Source organism: Lepisosteus platostomus, chromosome 2 (assembly GCF_059453375.1).
Source record: "Lepisosteus platostomus isolate fLepPlt1 chromosome 2, fLepPlt1.hap1, whole genome shotgun sequence".
NCBI lineage: Eukaryota > Metazoa > Chordata > Actinopteri > Semionotiformes > Lepisosteidae > Lepisosteus > Lepisosteus platostomus.
Window position 1 is genome coordinate 66,567,218 of NC_142612.1, and position 25,271 is coordinate 66,592,488.

At 36.3% G+C, this 25,271-nt stretch overlaps 1 protein-coding gene across 1 annotated transcript in view; it reads right to left on the minus strand.

The window, feature by feature from the left end:
- fndc3ba (fibronectin type III domain containing 3Ba) overlaps positions 1-25,271 on the minus strand; it is a 167,142-nt gene that overhangs the window by 34,455 nt on the left and 107,416 nt on the right. The window contains exons 8-18 of the mRNA XM_088614103.1: positions 20,936-21,093; positions 17,290-17,349; positions 15,101-15,239; positions 14,083-14,136; positions 10,030-10,154; positions 7,953-8,127; positions 5,793-5,879; positions 4,658-4,796; positions 3,626-3,697; positions 2,493-2,611; positions 1,990-2,095 (exon numbers count right to left, since the gene is read on the minus strand). Coding sequence (XP_088470229.1) covers positions 1,990-2,095; positions 2,493-2,611; positions 3,626-3,697; positions 4,658-4,796; positions 5,793-5,879; positions 7,953-8,127; positions 10,030-10,154; positions 14,083-14,136; positions 15,101-15,239; positions 17,290-17,349; positions 20,936-21,093 — 1,234 coding nt within the window. The remainder of the gene's footprint in view (positions 1-1,989; positions 2,096-2,492; positions 2,612-3,625; positions 3,698-4,657; positions 4,797-5,792; positions 5,880-7,952; positions 8,128-10,029; positions 10,155-14,082; positions 14,137-15,100; positions 15,240-17,289; positions 17,350-20,935; positions 21,094-25,271) is intronic.

Consider the following 25,271-nt stretch of genomic DNA (forward strand, 5'->3'; position numbering starts at 1 on the left):
AGGCAGACGCATGTCTGCAAGACTGTGCCAGGATACTCTTTCAGTGTGGCAGACACACAGAGTATGCAGTGACATTTCAATAACAGTGGAACAAACTGCGGCCCTACAGGACTGCCTTCAGGATTCACTGCAGTTTACAGACATGAATTTTAATAGGCACAGAGATAAAAAGGGTATGTCCGGGAGAATATAATTGCTCCGTATATTCCAATTCAACTATTATAGATGCATAATTAGAATAGCACTGTCTGGAAATCAGACAAATGACTTCACAGAAGCTTCCCTTCCCCTGAGATCAGGTTATCTCCTAAATCCCATTTTATTAATTCAGAGATTTAAACCTTATGAACAAGCATGAACAAGTGTGAATGTGAACTCAGTTGAGTGCAATATCTCGACGGGTCAGAGGAGAAACAATGGATTTCTTGGGGAATTCTAAAGAAAAATATTATAGAGTAGTTCAGGTGTGTAGCTGCGTCAGTAGGCTGCAAAGGAACAAGTAATAGGTTTATTCCATGCTGAAAAGAGAAAACTTTTTTTTATACTTCAACAAAATCTCCCATCTCCGCTGAGCAAAATAAAAAAGACCCTAACAAGGATCAAGCAACGCTTGTCTTTGGATCTGTTTTTAGATTTTTGATTCCTGAATGACGATGACCGATGAACTTCAGAAAATGTGTACAGTTTAGTTATCCATTCACTGATGAACTGTTGCCATGGTGACACCATCTCTACATAGCGCTGAAATGCTGATTCGTGATGGTGAGCGTGAGCTCAGGCAGGACGCTTTTACTGCCTCCCTTTTTTCTCCATTCTGTTGCCCGTCACCTGTACAGACATACGTGCAGGACTCAGGCTATAAGCAATAGCTTTTCCCTACCAAGGCAAATTGCACATTGCTTTGCCATGTGATGTTTCGGTGGAAGTACATGCAGTGCTCAAGGTCAGAGTGATACAAGGAGACAAAGCAAGAAACAAAAAAGAAAACTTAATGGAAGTGTCGAGAAAACAATTTGAGATTACGTAATAGCCCACAGGTTAGAAATTATTCCACAACTGAAAAGAACTGCTACAGTTTTAAGACCAGATTAAGGAGGGAACTCTACTAAGAAACGTAATGTAATTCACAGATTCAGAGCCCAACTATGATCAACCATTAAAGCAAATCCAAAATATCAGTAATACATGAGCAGATTCACTTATAAGGTCTGCAAAAAGTACTGAACACAATCAAACAAAGAAGCAATATAGTGAATTACATTTGAATTCCTTTTATGCAAACCTAATTGTTTTAAAGGAAATGACGGGAATAATTCATAGATGTTTTATGCACAAGCTGTGAAAACAGAAGAAGTTGCATCTGCACTCAGTACATAAAAGTATTAAACAAAGCTTATTGTTCTATTTCAATCTCAAACACTAGGGATACAAAAGGCTGTACCCTCTCGATTTAAATGGCTCTTTTTACCTATAAACAGCTTATTGTCCTTGAAATTATGATTAATTTTTTTTATACGTGATTCAGAGCAAAGTAGTAAACAACATCTTCTCATCCGTTTCATTTGATAGTGGCTGAGGTGGTAGCTCAGATGCCCATGTTTTTTACTGCATTTGAAAAAATACGTTAATACCATGAATTACAGCTATGGGGGTGGCATGGTGGTGCAGTGGGTCAATTTGAGACCTGGGGCGCTATCGTCGTGGTGCTATCTGAAGACATACTGGCAGGTTAATTGTCTTCTTAGAAAATTGGTCCTGCTGTGAGTGCATGCGGGTGTGTGTGTGTGCTCTGTGATGGACTGGCATCGCATTTAGGGTATACCCTTCCCTGCACCCATTGATTACCAGGAAAGGGCACACCTGTGACCCTGAATTGGATAATGTGATTAGAAAACAGATAGATATATAAAGTCCCCCTGCATGATTCACATTTGTAGAGGATCAGTCCGGGAAGGATCTGAACAGAAATGAAAAGATAACTTGACTTACCCCACTGTAAGTGTACTTCCTTATGTCTGACTTTGCCTATGATTCTTGGGGGTTGACATGGACCTGGAGCAACACTTAGTGTGCGAACTGGCAGGCTTTCAGAACACTGCAGAAAAATTAGACACAAGTGCAAAACTGAGTGGCAGGCCTTTCTTCTGTGTGATTCCAAAAAGCCGCCGAGTGGAGTACAGTAGCAAGACTCAGTATTTAAAATAACATATGAAAATTTAACCATTGAAAAATAAGTTAAAAGCATTTTCAGAGAGGGTATAAGACTTAGCTTTCAATGCTCAAACTGTCTTGGACTGACAATAATTGAATACAATAAACATTATATGTCTAATTAATCTTCCCTTTACCTGTATCATGTATCTTCTTAACACATGCAAGAAGCCTGCTGGGCCACAAAAAGCATGAAAAATAACGCCGGATTTATTTTTGTCATATCTGACTGACAAGCTAGATTAGGCTTCCACGGCTAAGCCTAGGGGATTTCTTCATACCTGACTATGCCCTCCAGTGCTGATACAGCAAGTTCGGAGCCTGTACAAAGTGCCTGGTTTCAAGTGATCACATACTCGTTCTGTAGCCGGTCCACTGTATGCGATGTTCCACTGATTTGCTGTGAAGACAAAGGTTTAGTCCTGTCATTTTTCAAACGTCATTGTGCCTACATGGTGCTTTGAAAGTTATCTGGCCAATCCAAAAACTTTATTGTGAAAACTATGAACCTTTGAGGAAGTAAAGTCTGAAATACACATGGAATTCCCACAGACAATGGCATACTCCAGCAGGAGTTAAAATGGAAGATATACTAGTGATTTTCCACCTAGGATCACAGAGGATGATAATCGTGGATATAGCCATCGTTTAGGAGGATTTTGCAGGTCTACAGAGATCTGCATGGAGTATTGACATACAGAAAACATGATGGGTGGATTAATACCCTTATTAATGTATTCCTTTTTTTAATTGTATAATGTTAGCATGACCAAAGGGGTTGGGCAGCCAGTTGACCTTGGACCCTTAGATGTTTTTTTTCTCCTTACTAAGGAGTTTCTGGTTCCTCTCCTCCGTTGTCTTCTGGTCTTTTCTGTTCTGTATTCACAACATATATGGTCACTTGCTTTATTAAGCGCCTTGGTGCAACCTTGTTGTGAAAGGTGCTATATAAAAATAAATTGAACTGAATGATGATTTATGGGGTTTCTGGTTTGTACTTTTACATTCTTTGGAAACATGTTCTCCATTGTTGGTTTCTATATGTTCCAATTTCTATTGCATCATTGTCTTCATGATACTATTGTTTAAACAGGGAAAGTGGCTTCATAAGCACTGTATATAAACACATAAAAATGATTTTCACATGCAAAACAAAGCATCAAGGATAACAAGGTGGAGAGAGCCTTTGTATTATCTGTACTACAACTGAGTGCAATTACAATTCTCTAAAAATTGAAACCAATTTACTGAGAGAACACAATGTTCTGGGCTTGGGTTTATTGTACCTCTATGTGAACTCAATGTAAAAGAACAACACTGGATTAAAATAAAACTGCTAGATAGGGACAAATGACTGTTGAGTGCAGCACAAAGGTGTAATTAAATGGAACATGATATTGACTGAATAATGTACCATCAGAGTTTCCTTCTGAAATTTCCAAGAGGTATTTCAAGATTTCTGAACCGCCATTGTCTTGCGGGGGGTCTGTAACACAAACAAGAAAGCAGACGTCTTAAAAAACAAAATGACTAAGTCAAACATCCAATAACCGTGCATCGCACCTCATGTAACACCAAAGTATGACGACAATGCACTGTTTTATTATTTTAAAACAGATCTGGAGTGTGATAAAGCTAGAAATAAAGACAAATGTAAGACACGTCATCATTGCATTTCCAAGACAACCTAATCTTCACCACAGCTGGAAAGAAATCTATTACATTAATAATGAATACAGTATTTGGTCATCTAGCCATTTCTGTGTATTTGCAAATAAAATTAAGTTTAAAAAATTGTGTATATGATACTTATTGTATTACTAAAACATTTAAACATTTATTATATGGCCAATCATTATTAAAAATAGCATTATGTTTAACTTCATAGTGATAAAAGGTTAATTTCATGGTCTGCAAGTCAGTGAGGATTTCTCTTCTTAAAATCAAGCTTGCAATACATAAATCGCCCAAAAGATTATGAATTCTGATTAGATAGGCCTGACAAATAAATATATCTTCTGTCAAACATAGGGAAGCTCTTAGGTAGTACTGATAAGAGATGGATTGTTGGATTAACTGATATCCCTAGGGACTTTTATTAATAAAATATTACTTAAAAAATGCTAACTGACTTCCTTACCTTGAATAAAACTTTAATTTCTTAAATTACAACTAAAAAACTGGAAAATGGGAGGTCCCACAACTGGGGAATATAGTGCCTGGTAACCTGCATATTAAACTAGATTATTTGAGTAGACATTTATTATACAAGTGGCCTAGGAATGGAAAGATATTAATAAAACAGCACATTGGGTTCTGCAAATGGCACCCTGTGCAACACAAATAACATACAGTGGTGGTTTTATTACCGCTATTCCAACCACAGAAGAAAGCTATATCAAATATGCAAGCCACTAGGGAAGGCAGACAGGAACATCAAACATACCCCACTTCACACAGAAGCTGTAAGGTGTGATGGGCCCTTTCACACAGGGCTTTGAGGGGGGACCTGGCTTGTCTGGGCTTGTGGTGCAAACAAGAACTTCGCTGGGAGTGCTCTTCCCTTCCATGTTGGAGGCAATGAGCTGGAGGAATTAAAGGAGAAAAGAACAACTACATGTCACAAATATAGATAATCCGCCTAGTTTTAGATCACATTTCGCTTTTCCTCTCCTTTTTTATTCTGTTACAAGACATAGCCATCTTTTCCATTTTTAAACATTTCTGACAACAGAGACCTACTCCGATCATGGAGGTTTTCTAGGTCTTTTTAAAGACCTGAAGAACTGGGAGAAACAGGTCAAGTGATCCAATTAAGCTAATAATGATTAAGTTTAGGTCGTTTAGGTTTAAGTGCAGATTTGGACAGAAAAACTACAGACAGACTAGCCCTCAAGGAGTTGAGATGGATCACTCTGACTTAGATAACATTAACATGCATTGTTGAACTGTGAATATTTAATTTCTTGGCATTTGCTTCCCTTGGAATTTATCCTTAGCTTTCATATAACATGTCAGTTCAAAGCCCTATTTTAAACAGGGCTTTCATTGACTACTGTCAAAAATCCTATTGCAATGAAATGATATGTTTTTTATTCTTATCTTTTAATGTAAAAAGACTCCATTATCTATTGTAGAAACACTAATGGTTCTCTTTTATTCTAAAATACAGTTTTTACCTTGTTTAAAAGCTAATGGTTTGGGATCCTGACAAGAAAAGTCTTTTTAATTTAAATATATACTACAAAGGTATGGCAAAGCAGCAGTAATACAGAAGATAAAAATGCTAAATGTAATGCTACAACACACGTGGAACTAGTATCGTTACAAAGGTACATGATAGAAAGATTTCTAATTGACTTTCTTGTTTTCTTCAAGAGCAATGAATGAGCTTCTAAATGACCAACAACCCTGGACATTCATGACTATGTATGGCTAACTCTTAAAAATCAATTCAAAGGCTCACTCATAGCCAAAGCAGGGACAGAGAAGTTAGTAAAATATATTCAGAGAAAGACGTATTCTGCCAAACTGTCTTTGTTACTCTCATGTGGCTGTGGTAATCTGTGGAGTTCACTTACCCTGAATTTATACTGTGTACTTCTCTTCAGATTTTCTACAGTACAAGTCAAGGTTTCCCCTGTGTATTTCGGATGAAACCCAGTTCCCTGCCATTGGATTATGAAGAGAAAAAAGATCATGACATGAAGATAAGTACCAGACGCTTACCTTTGTGGCCTTTGGTTCGCAATAAATGAGCATGAAAGCCAAAAGTAAATATACTGTTCATTAATAAAATAAAATGGTTTAGGAATATTGCAGTCAGGCATGGGTCAAACCTAACTATATAACTGCATATTAGACATTGACTGACTTATTGTCCAGGTGACATCTGACTTTTTAGAAATAACAGCCAAACAGCCTAATGGGGACTGATATTTGGCTGATCTTACAACTCAATGGCATAACTGTGCATAATTTAATTCTTACAGCACATCATATTGATAGAGAAGAAATACAGAGCTGCAGGAGGTACCGTTATATGGTTAAGGTTGTAAGCGGATGGCTCTGCAACCTTTTCAATAATAGCTCTAAAAATATATAACATTCTGCTTTACAACAGCTGGCAACAGAGGAGTGTTAAATTAGCTATTAAGTGGATTCAAATAGGAAATAATAACAGGTTCCTTAATACTACCAAGCAACCTTCAACAGATTATAATATAGATTATAAACTAGGCATTCCTTTATGCAAGAGATCAAGTTTCATTTTGAATAAACATGATGACAGTGGTGGCACAAACAAAGAAATTGCTCAGTTTTCACCTACTGTAAAAGCTTCCGTCTCTCTATTTTACTGAGTAAACGGAGAACTTCAGTGCTAAAACGTAATTTAAATTTCGAATGCACTTGAAACATTTGTGTTGCACGTACTGTAGGTTTGTTGGCAATGAATATTAATAAACGACATTATGAAATAAGTTTAATAAATTGATGGAACCAAGTGTTTTGGTGGTAGTAAATAACACTGTTTATTTTCCTACAAGAGGTTAAAAGCAATATTGTATTTTGCTTTTGAAACATAGGCTGGATGTACTTTTAGTCATCTGTTTTACTTCGTTTAGAGAGATGGCGATGGGCCTACTAAAAAAATAAAAATCTTGTTTACCATAGGGAATTTAAGATGATATTGTACTTTCACGTAGAGCTTTGTTGGAGTTATTTAACACTACATCGTCGAACACAAATTAGTATACAAAACAGAATTTTAAAATAAATGGTAAATGTTTTCCATTTATCAGTTACTGCAGATGCTAAAGATGGCATGTGCAAACTAAATTCTTTGCAAAGCTCTTTTAAGCATCATGATGTTGAATGCAATTTTCATTAGCTAATTTAAGAAGCTTACAGCTTTAGCCAATTTAAGAAGCTTAGTATTAGTAAGTTGCAAAATGGATAATATATCTAATATAGCTGTTTAACTAATAATAACAAAATGGAAGTATTAGAAGACAGAAAAGACTAGTGTTAAAACTTTAAACAAGAATGGCAAAAGAAAAGCTGGACTAGAATGTAGCTTTTAGGAGGAGGTTCTAGATAGGTTACACTTAAGAAAGAATTGAGTTTTGTGTCTTGTTTATTAATTTGAATATATTTAGAATTTTTAGTGCTTTTAAAAATCTTTATCTACGTTGTTTTTAATAGATGCATTACTAAGAGCTTGCATTCTTCAGAAGACATTTTGCTGTTATAATCATGTTCTTCTATCGACTTCAAAACACCGCAAGCATTTTGTGCTCAATTTAGTTGTACATGTACACAAAATATACAATATTGGCGAACGGCAGCCCAGTTTTGGAAACACTGATGTTGGTACTGGCTTGTACAAAACAGTACCAGTGCAGCACTAGTGCATATAATCCCTGTGCAGCAATATGCAACTCAGCAGGTATTAATCAATTTAGCAACTTATCAGTTTGAATATGTAAAGAAAAAATCAGATATGACCCAAGAAGGTGGTAATTGTGCACTTCTGATTTATACCCTGCATTATTCCCACTATACATTGTCTTAATAAATAGATTGATTTTTGGCCACAGCACACGAACCAATGCATACTATCAAATTCAAGCAAAAAGGCTGTCTATTAATCAGTCTGCTGACAATGATGTTCTGCAGGTAAGAGAAGATGGCATGGGAGTGCACTAACAGCCCTTACATTATTACATTATTCTCCTTACATTATTCTCCTCCTGTATTTCCAGGGTGTATGTGATGGTCTCCTCCTGGGTGCAGCCTTCTGGCCTGTTCCACTCCAGTGTGATCCAAGTGATACCGGCCCTGACCAGCCTAGGAGGCAGGGGGAGCTGAGGGATGTTGCCAGATGTGTAAAACACCACTTCAGGGCTGAAACCACTGGGGATCAAAAAGAGGCACCGTGAGACCTGTGAGCTGCCCAGACAGGATTAGAAGCAAAGGCAACATTACACAGGCAAGCTACGCGTACAAGTGGGAAGTACACCAGGGCTCCAGAACAAGTCTTCAACATTCCAGAAGAGATTCGGTGCTAAACGTCATCAAACACATTGGAATGTAACCCACATTCCCATCTCTTCAACCAAAAAAAGACTCGGTAAAGAAGTACAGGTGACATGTCTTAGAGTCACTGTTAGCTGACAACACAGACCAGAGGCAGTTATGTTATTCAATGATATAGAAGTGTTGTACAAAAGAGGGAGATATTGATTTAAGATGCACTATAATATAGGCAGTGCAAACACTCTTGCCAATGCAAAGAAACGGATGTGTTTTCGAGAACTGGGAAAAATAATGAAAGGAACTAATATTTTAAAATAAGGAAATCAATGACACAAATGTAAAAGTTTTCTACATTCTTAACTAAAAAAATAACTTTAAATCAGTACTTTATAGGTCACATGCACAAGTCGCCAATCGATCCAATATCTATAATATACAGTAATTCTATATAGAAGTTATACTGCATCTGCAAGGTGAAAAATGGAAAAAAGCATCCAACACTGTCACAGAATCCAGTGTGGAGTGTACTTTTTATAAACATAAATCCCAGGCAATGCATGCGCTTTCAATATTAACAGTTTATATAAATCACCACCTTCAAACTGGTGGTGACAGCCATTTTCTTCTGGTTTTATAGGCCTCCTTATACTGCTAACTCTCAGAGAAATTTAAAGTGTCACTGAAAGTTCAGGTGATAGGAAAGTAATTTAAAAACACTTGTTTGCCAGTGGCGACACATTTTAAATCTGAGCACTTCCACTTTAAAGCGCTCGAGATCTTGGCACAAATTTAAAGAAGAACCATCTAAAAACTTCTTGCAAGCAATGAAATTATTTTTGAAATGGTTTGCTTCTAGTCTTCCAACTTTATGTGGCCATTAGTGTGAAGCACTAAATGAAAGTCATTCTTCAAATAGGTTTTTGAACATCCAAAAAGCTTTAGGAAGAACTGTAAAGGGAAAGCAGGTACTTTCAGTCATGAAAAGCTGATTTCAAGTCTATGCAGCTTCATAGGCACAAAGGCAGTTAATGAGCAAACAACTGTTTTCTTGTGAACAAAGTCAGAAACAGCAGCTACACAGTATATAGTAGTGAAGCACACCTGCAGTATAGTTATAGTTAACAAACCAATCACCAACTTAAAACATCTTTGGCTCAAGTGTATGTAAGGGAGCTTAAGCCAGCCAGGGCTTTGTCCACAAACAACTCCTAGGACCTTGGCTTGGCACCTGTTGAACTGGCCATGATTTCAGCAAGACATAGTTCTGACAAGGAATGGATATGAAAGGCATGCTGGGACACGGCCTGTTTCTCTGCATGTAGAACATGGGCTGCAGGGGTCAGCTGGTAAATAATTTAAAAATGAGATTTGTATTATAGAAAATTAAATGGTGACTCCAATTTTTTAAACAATATATATATATAACTGTAGCTGTCCATAAAACAGTAATACAACACAGCATTGAAATTCCGGAGCTTTCAATAAAACAAGGTCATCATGCAGAAACGTGATATGATGTCCTTAGTGGATCTGAGCAATCATAAATAAATCCAGTCACCTTGACTGACAGTTCTTATCTTATCAGAAAAGTAATACTCTGCTATGCTAACTAAATTACTTAACCTCCTTATTCTCTGTCCTTGAGAGAGGTGCAATACTATGTTGTACTTGCTTATGTGGAACTGATTCAAGAAATGAAAATGAGAATTTTACAAACTACATGATACTAATTCTGTACTTTAATAAAAATAGCAACAAAACAGTTTGCTAGAGACATACCTAGTGCCAATGTCATTCCGTGCTGCTAATCGAAATGTGTACCCCATCGCTGGGCAGAGTTTAGTTAATTTATAGTGTCTCTGGTTCCCAAAATAACATTCTCTGAAACCATTGTTCTTCTTGCCCTAAAAAGTGAAGAGAAAACAAAATTAGGAATGATACAGTCATCACGGACAAATTTCTGTTTAATGAGGGAAAAAAATCAAATTCTTGAACTACTTTCATTTTCTGCTAGAAATGCTCAATGAATACATGGCTTAATGTTACAAGAAAAATGGCTGCACTTCAAATTTATATATTCCATTATCCTAAAACTGAAAATGTAAAGAACTCCTACTCCAAAATCAGGTTACAAAATTCTTATTTTTATCCTGCTGCACCGTGTGAGTGTGCGGGTCGTCAACTGGAGATGATGTAGGTGCGTTAGTAACACAGCAGGATTAAGGTTACTGAAACAATAACACATCCACATTACATAAAAATATTATGAAATTTATAAGACATTACAGGTGTGAGAGTTATAGTCGGGCAAAGGCAATAAATAGGAAAATGGCAGCTAACCTCCTTTCTCCATGTGAGCATTGAGAGAAACAAGTACATTCCTATTCATAATTTTAAAATAAGATGACAGGATAAAATGTCTTTGAAGGCTAGCCAGTCTTTTACCAAGAGGATCCCAGTTCAATCCCAATTATCCCATTGGCCTGCACGGGTTACAGGAGAGCCCCCTTCTCCAACATTCCTCCACTATCTAAAATCGCCATTTCAAAATATTTCTTATTTTTGTTTATTTCAGTTGTGTTTATGCCTGCAGACTCAGAATATTTCCATGAAATGCAGCTGGGTCATTAAATGTCACAAAATATATGCTGCAACTGTTGTTCAGTTAATGTGCTGTTTATGAGGGAGAACGAGGAGATATGTTGTGACGCTACATTACTGGAATACTGTGGGGCTAACAAAAAAAACACTGACTGGAAATAAATGTTCTAGTATACAAGGCCAGAAGAAAAACATCACATCAAACACAAGATATTAAGCAATATTGAAATAGTCCGGGCATTTTTTTATCTCTACATGAACTTTACTTTTAGTAATATTGTTGCATTGTGTGATGTCAACACTACACCTTCCCCATTTAAAAAAAAAGGCCATAAAAACAAGTAAAACAAAAGTTAACACTTCTTCTTGTTCCCAGTAACAAACAGAGGATGATTGGCTCTGTGGCTAAGGATCTGCGCCTGTGGCTAGAAGGTTGCGGGTTCAAATCTCGCAGCTGGCAGAGGAATCCTACTCCGTTGGGCCCCTGAGCAAGGCCCTTAACCCCAGCTGCTCCAGGGGAGCTGTACAATGGCTGACCCTATACTCTGATCCCAAGCTTCTCTCCCTGTTTGTGTGTCTCACGCAGATCAAGCTGGGACATGTGAAAAGACAAATTCCTAATGCAAAAGATTGTATAGGGTTAATAAAGTGATGTTAAGTATCCCCATAGTATTTACTCCTCTCTATGGATTCTTCCTCTTTTTATCACTTTCATATATCATATCATATCACTTTTAGCCAAAGGGAAGAAGGAGGAAAAAAGTATCGTAACTGTCCGTCAATGTGCCATCAGATCATTAGTGTTTGATGGATAGTGTGGTTAATGCAATGACTTTGGCTTCATTCTAGAGATGAAGTAAAGAGCTAATAATGAGGCCAGCAGCTACACTTGCCTCCACAGGACACCAATTCATTTGTATCCTCCAGATCAGTTAATGGCCTCCTCGCTCACGGTGTAGGACTTTTTATGTTTCTCAACTTTTTTACCAAAGGCCCACTGACATAGGATATTAAAGAGGAAAAGAAACGCAAAAGCAATCCCTTTACAAGATGGCCAGAAGTAAGATTTTGTCAAAAGCTCTGTCTGCCAAACCTATTGGCATTTTATAAGAAATACATCATTTAATCACAGCCACAACCTTTTTCAAACATCCTAGAAAGATCCATTCAAAAGTGTGTGAATCCTACAAGATCCACCCAGAAACTCAACAAACAGATGAACTGTGGGAAATGTAAATTAGGCAGCCCACATGCTTATCGCCCCTTTATCACATTTCCTCATTATAGCCTGAGACTTTCAAATTGACGTATTTTTCAACCCGACTCTTTTAGTTACTTGGCATCTATTTACCAAGTTTCCTGTTTAATAAAAAAAACAGCATATTTAGTTTTGGATTGTGAAGCATGGGTCATATACAGTATGCTAAATTGAATTGAATCTGAATTTAACATTTTACTTTGCTTCTTAGCACTGGATACAAGGAAAGGAACCAGCACTGTGAGAAGGCTCTTTCTCATAAGCAATTTGATACTATTAGGGAAAGCACTAGAAGGCAGCATTGCCTTACAATACTACTTTCATTTTTCAAGAAGTATTTGGCCACAGGATGTGCATATTTTATTGGGAGGCCTACAGGACAATAGTCACTATGAAACCTACATAGGTACAATCCAGCATTTGGAGGTTCTTTTAGTCTTCCAGCACCACCTTAAAAAAGAGAAGGCAGACAAAACCACAGGGAGTCTTTTGCTGATAAATGAGAAAGGAAATGTAGACTGAAAGGACAAAACATCCCCGCTGCAATTAAAAGGAGATCTGCCACAACACGTTGTACACAGACTGGAATGACAGCGAGGCACTGATTGAAAATTACTGTGCAAAAACACCTTAATAGCTAAATGTTCAAATGTGTTTTTACATGGTAATAGCAGATGTAATACAATATACCATTTAATAACCCCAAAGCTTTTAACACCTAAGTTGCCTGTGCTGGAACAAAACTATTTAAAGAAATTTCAGTATCCAGAATATGTCAATGCTGCACTTTTAACTATTTGAGATTCCTGTTAAATTTTACTGTGTTCATAGTTGTACAAATCGTCTCTAGCTGGAAGGGTTAGTTTTGCTCTTCTGGTTATTATAAAAGTGATTTAAAAGTCTGCAGGAGATAGCTTTTTATCTTCAGCCATTTATCATCCCATAAATTCCTATTTCATGGACAAGATGAAGTTCTAGGGATCTGTCTTAGGGATTAGTTTCAATTGTGATGCACAATAAAATCACTGACACCTCAGTTCAGATTGATAATTTCTGTGATATACAACATTGGACTATTTCACAGAAACTGCTTCTATCAAGTGGGTAATGAAATTTTAAACATAACACTGTAGCTTATTGTTTGCTGACAGCTTTGTTCTACTTTCTAAAAATATTTATTGTTCAGTTTGTTTTCAAAACGGTGAAGAAGCATCCTAAAGTGTGCAAGGTTGTTCCATAAACTGGATGGTGAATAGAGAATGTCAGCACACGAAGCTTGAAGGTTAGGTTTAACAGAATTAAACCTCTCCTGTAAGTCCTCTCCAAGTGATTTACCCCAAGACAACAGAACTAAATCCATGATTTAAAACAATATTTAGTCTTGCACACAAAAATCTAAGGTCCTATCTACACTATGCTTTAAAAAGCATCATTGTTTTTAAGGTTTCTTCCATATTGGTACTATATCCACACTGCAATGTATTTTATGGTGTCCTTGAGCCTGGACAGTATGATCTGGTTCTAATTATGGTGTATTATATGTTGTGATTTGTTAGAAGTAAGGATAATATAACACTGATCTAAATTCTGTCACATTACTCCTGGTAATGGATGAGGATGCATTGAGCTGGACTAGAGTTAGAGTGGGTAGCTACGTCAGCATGCGTAGGCTGCAAATGAACAGGTAAAGGTTTATTCCATGCTGAAAGGAAAAGAAAACAGGCACAATGTTTCAGCTGTCAATTAGAATGTTTTTGAGAACAGAGACTGGTCATGCAGTGTAGCCAAGGATTAAAGCAGGCTGGGAAGTCATCAAGTCGGGTGGATACTAAGAACCCTATCAAGAGGAATTCAATCTAAAATGTTTAATAAGCATAACAGACGCGAACATCAAAGATAATTATCTCTTAGCCTTCCTGCCATGTTGCTTGATTTTTGTTCTATTTTTTAAAAGCTGATCATCACAAAAATACCTCATCCCATTCTAACAGGTAGCTGGTGATTTTTGATCCGTTGTCCACTGGTGCCTAAAAGAAAGATGAAAATCTTTCAGAAACAAACAAAAAAAAACAGTCTTAATTTTAGGCACACTGTCTTTATTTGTGTTTTTCATGGAAACTTAGTACCCTACTGACACGATGACCTGTGCGATTTAAACATCTTTTAATAGACAAGTTTATTTTGTCATCACAGACTCTAATAACAGTAAGATCCAGACAATGAGATACAGTATTACACACTCAGTTAAAATGGGCTAGTACTGAAAATTCAAAAGTTTTTGCTCTAAAGACATCTTTTATGAAAAGTAGTGGTTGATTCCATTTGCTCTCTTCATACACACACAATGATTACAATTCTTGTGTGATTTTGGAAGAATAACATTGCTATAATTTATATAGGCCATTTATCATTTCTGAGGGACACATATTAAAGACAAGCATAAAAGAAAAAGCATTTGAATTACCATTTCAAAACTCAACTAGAAAGAAAAAAACATTTAGGTATTAAACTTATATTATGAAAAACAATTTAATTTTAAGTGAGCAGCATCTCAAGATTAACAAGTTTCAAACCTGGTAAATTCTGATCTACTTGAAAGAAACAGTACACTTTAATTTCTAGAGAACTTTCAACAGCAAATGTTAAGATGTCAGAACAACACACCTAAAATGCTATTCTGGCAGACTGCTGAGAAGAGAAAAAACATTTGTCATAGTCTTTGCTTGTCAGATTTCCTTTTATTTCTTTGTTTACATCTCTGGGTTTGGGGCTGTACAGATATCCAGTTTGAGAAACACTGCTGACTTAATATTCATCACTAAACTGAAAAAAAAAACATACATGAAATGTACTGAGAGGCATTAAAAGTGCAAAAAAAGAGTATTGGAACCAAAGCTTCTCAGTATACAGCCCATTCTCATACTGTATCTCGTTGTTCATAATTCTAGCACAGATGTTTGGTAAGTGGGAGGGATTACTGGTCAGTCATACCTTCCACTGCAAAGTGAGGGAACTTTTGGTCCTGTGAGACAGTTTTGGAGGGCAGGGACAGTCAGGTGTGCTGCACTGTGTGGTAAAGCTTCCTGTTTCCGAAGACGATCCCTTGACAGTGTTATACACTGCGTTGACTCTGAAAATATATGTATCAGAACATCAAAAGTAAAACAGCTGCAATCACATACAGTGTTGGACAAAATCATGAACACACAAACCTATATGTCAGTAGAGCATGTAAACAAAACATGTTTTGCACGCTTTATAAATGGTACCCAAGGTTATGCGATATTGGAATAAATAAGATCAGTTTACATGGCCCATATAGTGAGGAATTATTATATCAATGTGTGCAGCTTTTAAATCCTAATTCATTGGAATAAACACATCGAAATGTATTTAAATTTAAATCCAGTCCCTTGCTAAGATGTCCCACTGCTACAGCTGACTAATGCTGCATTTCCCTGCAGTGCCGGCTGTGGATTCGCCAGTTCCAGAAAGGCCATTTCCTTTTTGCACTGCAGTGACCACACAAGCTCAGAGCCAAGCCAGGGAAGAAGCTTGTCTGCAAAACTGACTCAACATCTCTGTCACACCTTTTCGACAGATAGGAAAATTTGCCACAACCTTTAAAATAATGAAGGTGACGAACACATTAAAACAGACCTTAATCACCTGGAACAAAATGTAAATGGTCTGTCACTTAAACAAACAAGCAAAGCAAAGTCAACTCCATTAGACCCGAGAGACTTTTGAGCTTAGCAAAAATTAAATTGACGCTAAAATGTATTTTGCTGTATATTAAATCACTGGTACCATCTGGTCTTGTCAGACGCTTTTAGAGTTTGAAAATGAAGGAGTCAGTAACACTGGCCATCATTAAATATATTTTCTAACAGGCGTGAACAAGGAAAAAATATACTGAATAGGTTGATGCACTTGGATAATTGCGACTGTTTAGCATACTCATAGTCAAACAGATTTTAAAAAACATATTCATGTTAGTTAAGCTGCAACAAGGTTTGATTTTGACATAGTGCAGCTGGTTCGCCTTGGGTAACTGTCAAATTTCTGATTCCAGTAAAGCTGCAGAAGGACTTTAAGAATGATATTATAGGTTGTACATTTCCAAGCAGATGTTTCTTCCCTTCTTGGATTTAGTACTACTTGGTGCATGACAGACTCTAAAGGGCATATTCATAAACTTGATCCATTCTATAATAAAAACTGAAGACATTTTGACCTGTGACTATGCAAATCACCATGTTGACCTTTAGATTTTTTCCCTATTCCCCATGTGAAAAAGACATTGATATTATAGTTCATCTTTCAAGCTCTCTACTAGTCTTTTTTTTTAAATGATTCATGGGTGATTATATATTTATTGCACTAAATGAATATAGTAGTAAATCTGTTTTATGAATGTCTGCTTTCTAAGAGCCGTATGTCACCTAAACCACACCCAAACACAATTTCTATCTTCATTTTGTGGCTTTTATTTTGAGCAGATAGTAAGTTATCCATTACAGCAGTGAAGTGAAGAACAGTGAAGTTAAACCTTTCTATTAACTAGTAGAGGCTATAAAGAACACAAACTGTATATACAGTATATAGTACATTTTAGTCTTATCTACAGCTTACAATAGGTAAAATCAGATTACTAAGGTACTAGACACACAAATCCAAATTAGCACATAACACTTTCAACTCAGGAGCACAGTATGACAAGCATATTTTAGGCATAATTAAAAAGATACTATTTTCAGTTATGTATTTAAAAAAATTAGCACACTCATTCAATACAAAACGCATAACTGAAATCAATCTGGTGTAGCTCACATAATTGACCGCTTAACCAAATATTTATGAGAAACTCATTATTAGTACATTACAACACATCAAAAGCAGCTATGCACTTTTACAAAAATAACTGAAAATGTAGTAGAGGCATGATTTTAAAGTACTCTACAGCACATTATATGGAATAATTACATTAAACTAGCATTCAGACCTACTCTTCAGGGACCATAATCAAAGAAGTAGAAATCAAATTTATATTAGAAGTACACTTATTCAACTTTTAGTCTAGAGTACATTCAATTCTTCAGGTTATAGTAGGTGCTGAACAGCAGCACTTATTTGAATTATATAATTTCAGACAAAGAACGTTCAAAGCTCCTACTAACCTCACGTGATAGTCTGTTGCTGGTCTTAAGTTTTTCAAATTACATTCTAAGTCTTCTCCACTGGAAAAGAAGAAAAGGAGAGAATTAATTGGTTTTTAATTATCTAGACCCAGCAGTCGTATACCAAACATCCAGTCTGTTCCAGAGCTAGTTTTTGATTTGTTTGTAAAATTAGCAATCACAGTTAAAAATAATTATGGAATTAGTAGTACACACACTCTACACCACACTTTATCATTAAACACTTGTTTTATCCTTTAATAATCTGATTCATGAAAGTTGGAATATCCCCATAACACTGCTAAATCTATCACCAATTACTGCAATACCACATAGGCATTGCAACAAAGTTTAAGGCACATAAGACAAACAGTGTGCAAACAGTTCATCATCATACAGTATATATAGTATCATATGTACAGAATATCATGCTTTTCTTAGTAGGGCACACAGAACTGTTCTCTAGTTGTTTTTTACTGAATTAATTATTCTTTAATTGAATAAGATTACAATTATAAGAGACACAAACAGTAATGTAATGGACAATGAAGTTCTATACTTAACTATGTAATGTCTAGAATCAGTATGAGTCATATTATAATTATTGATTACATTTTGAACAATTAAAAAATATTGAATATCACTCTATGCCAGAATACCTTTACTCAAGATCAAAATATACAGTTTAGGAATGCATCCCTATTCCATACTATAAAGTAAATGAAGCAGTGGTTAAAAGGGCTCACTCAAACACAATAAGAGCCCCTATCTATGCTCATCATTTGCTATTTCTGTCGCAATTAAGATTTAAAAAAAGAATAAAAGACATGACTTGTTGATTTGTATAGATTGTGGGAAGCTGAAATACCCCGCAGTTAAAAAACGAATGAGGCTATTCTCCCTACAATGGCAGCACATTTATAACCATGATGTCCTACAGAATGAGCCTTTAGGCTTATTACTGAACTTCCCATCATGTCTCTTGATGATATTTACCATTTACAGTAAGTGGAAAAACATTGCATCCTATTAATCATTGCAGTTCCACTGGATACGAACTGGAGTGAGAAGCAAATGAGGTAAATGCTCACATCTGGGCCCTAAAGACCCCTGGTGAATCCAACGTGTCCAAATTTGTGAGTCCAAAGCAAGAGCTGCCAAAACACACTGAGGGAAAACATAGGACCTTCGTCCTTATCCTATGACAAAATGCATTAAACCGTAAAACACAACCTTTGAAACATTTTATGTGGATTGAAGCACATGACCAGAAAAAATTCAAGATGCTTCTGCGAACAGATTAACCATACAAATGCTGTTGAACCATTTGAAAAAAAATTAAAGGTGTAGTAGAGGCCATTTACTGAAATTCTTTAGGGATTTCTACTCTTGCTATGCAAAAGTAAAAATACTGAAAAGCTTTGCATACCATCAACTCTTTATGGCCAGGTAAACTGTATTCATGAGTTGCTTTGAAGATTTTAACTTCTGACTTGGCAGATTTGAACAGCTCATTGTTGTTTCCTTCCTCTGTTCAGCACCTCTGAAATCAGTACGGGTATTACCAGCTACAATAGAAAGGTCTTTGTCTGGAAGATGTGAAGTTCTCAGCACTGCATCAACACCCCAGCTACCGTTTCTACATGAAAGTCTGCGAACTCCATAACTCAGAAACACACCCTGCAAGGAGTCAGACAATAGTGATCAAGCACACAGGCGATTTTCAAGGCTCTGTAGTTGTTTTACATCGACAGACACTGAAATGAACGGCGGTCCTTCAGCTGCTGCTGTCTCCACAGCAAAAAAAAAAAAGAGAATAAGACAACAATAGCTTCTGATTTTATACAAGCACATAGAAATTTCACAACTAGTCCAGACATGTAGTCTTTTGTAGGGCAGCTATCATTGTGCTCTTATAAGATGAATAAAATGCACTTTCCTGAGCCTCAAGGTATAACTCCTCCCTGAGGTGTTTGTCTGGCAGTAAAGAATTGGTTTATGGTCTAAACACATCCTTAGGTTTGTTTTTGATTCATGAACCCCGATAACAGAAAATAGTCTACTGCATTCTGAGCATTTAACTCTATCTCTACTCTCATTGCCTTTACTTCTTTTGTGGAAAAAAAAAATGTTTTGTGTACCACGTATCTCATTTGTTTAGAATTTGAAAGAGTTTAAAATTAAACAGATGGTCTCGATTCACACAGACATCACCACACTTACAAGCTCTACAAACCATAATGCGCAGTAAAACAAGAGAGATTAGTGGTTAGATTTAAAGGTTCATGTGGTTTCCATGTCCCTCAGCTCTGTCTGTTATTACTAAGTAAATGATAAACTCTGTTCTGCTTTTTTATAGCCTTCAGAAATTAAAAATATCCTAGCAGTTCTGCTCTGAACCTATCAGCACCTATTGACCAATAATGAAAAATCTGGATGGTTTTGTTAACATTGCTTATATATTTTACCAACTGAACTTAATCTAAATGAAAAGCTTTCTTCAGGACACCCAGAGAAGAGTTTAAGAAGTCTGTCATTAGAGATCTTTTCTAATAAAGCCATATAAATAGGTACACTGTGTCAATATAATTGACTGAACACCTAAATGTACTGAGTTTGACCCTTCTAAATAAGTAATAACATTTGGTGCTTAAGTCTTTCATTGTTTGCTTTTGCAAACTTTGTTTTGCTGTTTAAACATAAAACAACATACAACAACAAAATTCAGCTTAATGAGATTTCAAATAAATAAGATTTCACTTTATTCCAGGTGAGGAAATCATTAGAATTTAATATTTTGAAACAAAGGTGTGATGCTGAAATCACTATTGATCAGGGCACTCTTAAGAATTCATTCTTTCAACCTTGTATGTAGTTTAGTCTGTTAACACAAAAATGTAATTGCTGCTTGATGATGTATGGACAGACCAAGCAGCTATACATCTAAACATGATTGACCAAGGCGGATTAGCTGACTGGTAAGTGGTTTTGTTCAAAACCACAGTGTTCACTGAATCAGCAAGTCAGACTTTTCAGACTTCACTGCTTCCGAGCAATGCTGCTCAGGGGCAAATGAGCCTGGGGGATAATAACGACTGCCTCTCCAGCTAAAGCTTGTCAGGTCCTGTCAATCCTTTTTTTCTTCACAACTGATTGGACTCTGCTGGTGTGAAAACGGAATGATTAACATTCCGTTTTACCTGGCTACCAAAACAGCGGAGCAAATTGCAGTGGTAAAATCTTTCATCAACTAATAAGGGCTTTACTTAAATTACGTATGAGCCTGCTTGAAACACAGAATTGCCTGCCATAAATTTTCAAAGTTTTTTCAAAATAATGTGAAATATTTTAACTAAACAGTTATTACTGTTATTACTGTTTTTTTGTTGTTTTAAACAGTTATTACTGTCCACCATCACGGGTTAGTAATTCCTTGCCCTTAAAAATAGCCTTGTTACCCTGGAAAAAATAAGTAAAAATAAATTCTAAGATTTTCACACCTAACCTCATGAATAATATTTGAGCACAGATACAAAATACTAAATGTATGATGTGAACACAGGGATTTAGGGTTGTCTGTGGAACATATACTGTAAGCAAAATTATTTTAAGAAAACATCCATTCAGAAACTACAGTAATGCTCACCTGTAAATAATGTTGTATTTTCCATCCCTCCCCTTGTCTGAAAGCATCACCTCATAGCTGCATGAGTATGGGATACCATTGGTGTGCCTGTCTCCATTCAGGAGCCCAGACGGTGGATTCCAAGTCAATCTGGCTGTCCTGGCTTGAATATTAGACACCTTTAAAAATACAGGAAATATTTAAGCAATCTGATTCACAGCAGGAATGTGATATAAGATCAGCTATATGCAATTACATGAACTACTCTGCTTAAGTAAATCATTTTCAATGAGACATTTTAACACATTAAGGTCACTGAAGGTATTCTACTAGTGATCTGATCATTTTTATTATGAGGTTCTGTAGAATGTTAATAAAGCACAGTCACACGGTAGTATTCATACAAACTCCAACCAACACATTCACCTCATCACCACCATATGTATATGGATGCTTTATTAAAATTCTCAGTTTATAGTTATTGGTTTATTGAATATCTATTAAACCATTCATATGCACATCAGTTTAATGTGTAAACAAAATAAAAAGTTTTTTTATTAGAAACCCACTCTGCCAGTGTCACATCACTGTCAATCTGACTTTCTTTACAGTTTAAAATGCTACTGGTCTTCTTAATATTTTGATCTGTGTGAGGTAAAACATGCTTTCAGAATAAGCAGGCATAGAAATAAACAACAGCAGCCCAGCTGCATGCGAGTAACACAGATTAACAAAGATTCGCCCATTTATCAATGCGATTAACAACCTTGTGGAAGAACTAATTTTTATGCCACATCAGATTTTAATAACAGGAACTATTACCATTTATAGAATTACACGTTTTATAAAAGACACTTGCCAGAGTTATAGCCTTTTAAGCCTGCTCGCAAAGCAAACTCTTTACTCCTTCGTTAGAAAAATGAGAAAAATGTAAGTAAAATTAATTTAAACTGATTGGATTTGTTTCTATTACATTTTCAAACAGACAAACACAGTTCAGGTCTATCTTCTCTATTTACTTTTAATTACATTTCACATTGATTTGCAACTGCATGCAATCTTTACTCCAGGAGACAAAAAATGACAGGGTAAAAGAGGAAAACAAATTTTATTAATCAGTAAGAAATGCCTAATTTTAACTACCACTACTTGACAGTAAATCTACTCTTAAAAGGAAAACGTCTGCAATTCAACTGCACAACAAATCAAAAGGGAAGCTTTCATGCCACAGACGATGTGAAAAGGCAATGAGATTGCCCCATGTTCTGCAATAAAAAAACAACTTATCACATGTCAATTCTCGAGTCCTAGAGGTTGTGGAAAACGCTCAAATGAAGAAAATTAGGAACGACTTATTAACCTCCACTAATTCCCAGTCTGCACCAACAAACTGTTGCTTTGTCCCATCGCCAGCCTGCATTGTACACACTAAATCTGTTCAGAACAGTGTTGATGGGGAAAACTGCTAGGATGCTCAGAGGAGACCATGAAATTTATGGATGATGCTGTTTAAATTTGCAAAGCGAGCAGAATGACGACGACTTCATCCTAAGGCATTGCACATCTAATTTAAAACTGAATTATATGTTGCCATGATGAATTGCCAGCATTCTAATTTTTCAAGGGGACAAACATTTTCGTTTTGAGGACGGAGGAGTTGGGGGTGGGAGCGCAGTAAGAAGCTCTTAAGAGGCTAAAATTGCATTATGTCATGCATGAGTTGACAATTTATCAACTTGTAATACCTCTTCAAAGGCTTCACAGGCAGACCACATTGTGCAAACATGATTTAATGCTTTTTGTGACATTGTGAAGGCAAACAAAGTTAACTTTGTGATACAAAATGAAATTACAATAAACACACAAAAAACCACAACAAAATGAGCTAATTTTCGTATTTAGGAGAGTCCGTTTGTGTCCCCAGGCTTTTAGAACTGAATTAAGTTTATACACTGAAAATCTCATGCTAAGCATTCAATAAAGGTTTTTTTTTTTAAGTTGCTGAAACCCAACCACCAGTGTAGTAAAATATCTGGGCACATAGTTAATTTTTAATGAAAGGCAGTAAGTAGTTTTCATAGGTCATTAAACATCTCTAATATTTAATGATATTTTGATAGATTAGTCACTCAAAATAACCCCACAACTCCTTATTTAAATGAAAATCTTTGATTTAATACAAAGAAAAGTTCAAAAATCAATCCTGCTTATTCATATTCACACAAAGTTATCTTTCTTGCATGAAATATTCTCTAATGCAGGGTAATCTGTGCTGGTCTCTTGCTTTATATAGTATTTTTTCAAATGCATTTTGAATATCTCAGAAAGTTCAGCATTTGCACACTGCAGCACAAAGATAAAAAACATATAGGATATGAAACATTAATGTTTATAAATTCTAGTAGTAAATGAACTAAAATCTTAAAGCAAACCGAGAAAGAAGACTGCAATTTTCCACAGCTTTGCTGATGTCTCACAGTTTACATTATAAGCTTCAGTGACTTACACTAAATGAACTGAAGTTAAATGCCACTTACAACAGCAAAAAACAAAATGTTGAGGTCTCAGGCCTATAATGAAAATTTCAACCTTTCAGCACACCTGCATACAAAACAGGTTTCACTGCGTGCCTGAAAAAGTTACAAACCTGCCCAACATGCTTCAAAATTTCTATTTCTTTATATAGTTAATGCCCGGTTCTTTCTAAAAAGTTATGTTTAATGGTTGATTTAAGTCAAAGGAAGCACTTCTGGCCATGGCTTCTCATCCATTTCTGGCTGGAGGAAGCCTTTTTTAAGTGATTACTCTCAATAAAGATTCCCAGACTTGACCCTTCACTTAAATTCAAATAAGGAAGGAGTAAAGGTTTATTCTGTGCTGAAAAGAAAAGAAACACAACATTTTGGCTGTGGAGCCTTCTTCAGGTGTGGCACAAGAAGAAGGCTCCACAGCAGAAACTTTGTGTTTTCTTATTTCTCTTTTCAGCATGGAATACACCTTTACTTGTTCCTTTGCAGCCTACGCATGTTGAAGCAGCTACCTACTTGAATCATTTAATTAAGGCTACTAGAAAATAATAACAGCAAAACTGCAGGTCAACAATGTACTTGGCTGCTGATTTTACAACCCAACCATTGGAGGACTGGGATGAACATTTCTTGGGCATTATGGTCCATTTCATTCCAGTTTGGTTACTAAAGGTGTACTGTTTGCAGAGTGTCCTTTTGTTTGCGATGGAAGAGTGGTGCTCTTTGTGTAATATGCAATAGTCTCAGCTCTCTATTCCGCTTAACACTACAGAAACTCGATGAGCCACTGTGGTTCTGGTATGGACTTTACCTTTTAACTTTCCTGAGAAAATGGTCAATTAATTGCTATTATGTCAAATATTGGCAGCTTGCACTTATTTTTATACTATAACCATTTTTTTTCTATGGACAATAAATGAGCATAAGAAAAATGTATATGCTTGTATTACATATATTAATATAAGCTTCAGCTTGTAAGGCAACAAAAGCATCACATCACATCCCCAGGTTTGGCTACTGTACACAAGTAACACGAGTCAGCAAGGATCCTACTGAGATACTTGGCATGGAGCACAATCATTTTATTTTATTTGTGTCCTTTCTTAAAGGACACAGGAAACCAAATTCAATCTTCCAAGGAAAGATGAGAGGTAACAAAATTTAAAAATCATTCTGTTAAAGCAATTCGTCTTTTTTCTTTTCGATACTAAAGTGGTGAAGGTTCAAATAGATTTCTTGAACTTTCTTAAAAATAAACAAACAAGAAAGATGCAGAAAAGGTATTTTGAAAAGCATTCACAAATTCTTTGAGCAAAGGGCTAATAATATGCTCTGGCGAGATTAAACAACACTACAGTTGCAAGTACAGAGAACTTTTAAAATATAGTACATTGGGCTTATAAAAGTATTACATGATGAAAACTGTGGTACAGCGTATCAGTGATTCATGTTCACCAAATCATCTTTGCTTCATGTCATGCACACTGTGCAGGCTTTGTTTGTGCAAGTGTACGAAATAAGACACTTTACAGGTAATGGGGACTCCCCTCCACCACCACCAATGTGCAGCCCCACTTGGATGATGCGACGGCAGCTATAGTGCGCCAGAACGCTCACCACACATCAGCTATCAGTGGGGAGGAGAGCAGAGTAATGACGCCAATTCATAGAGGGGGATTATTAGGAGGCCATGATTGGTAAGGGCCAATGGGAAATTTGGCCAGGACGCCGGGGGTTACACCCCTACTCTTTTCGAGAAATGCCCTGGGATTTTTAATGACCACAGAGAGTCAGGACCTCGGTTTTACGTCTCATCCGAAGGACGGCAC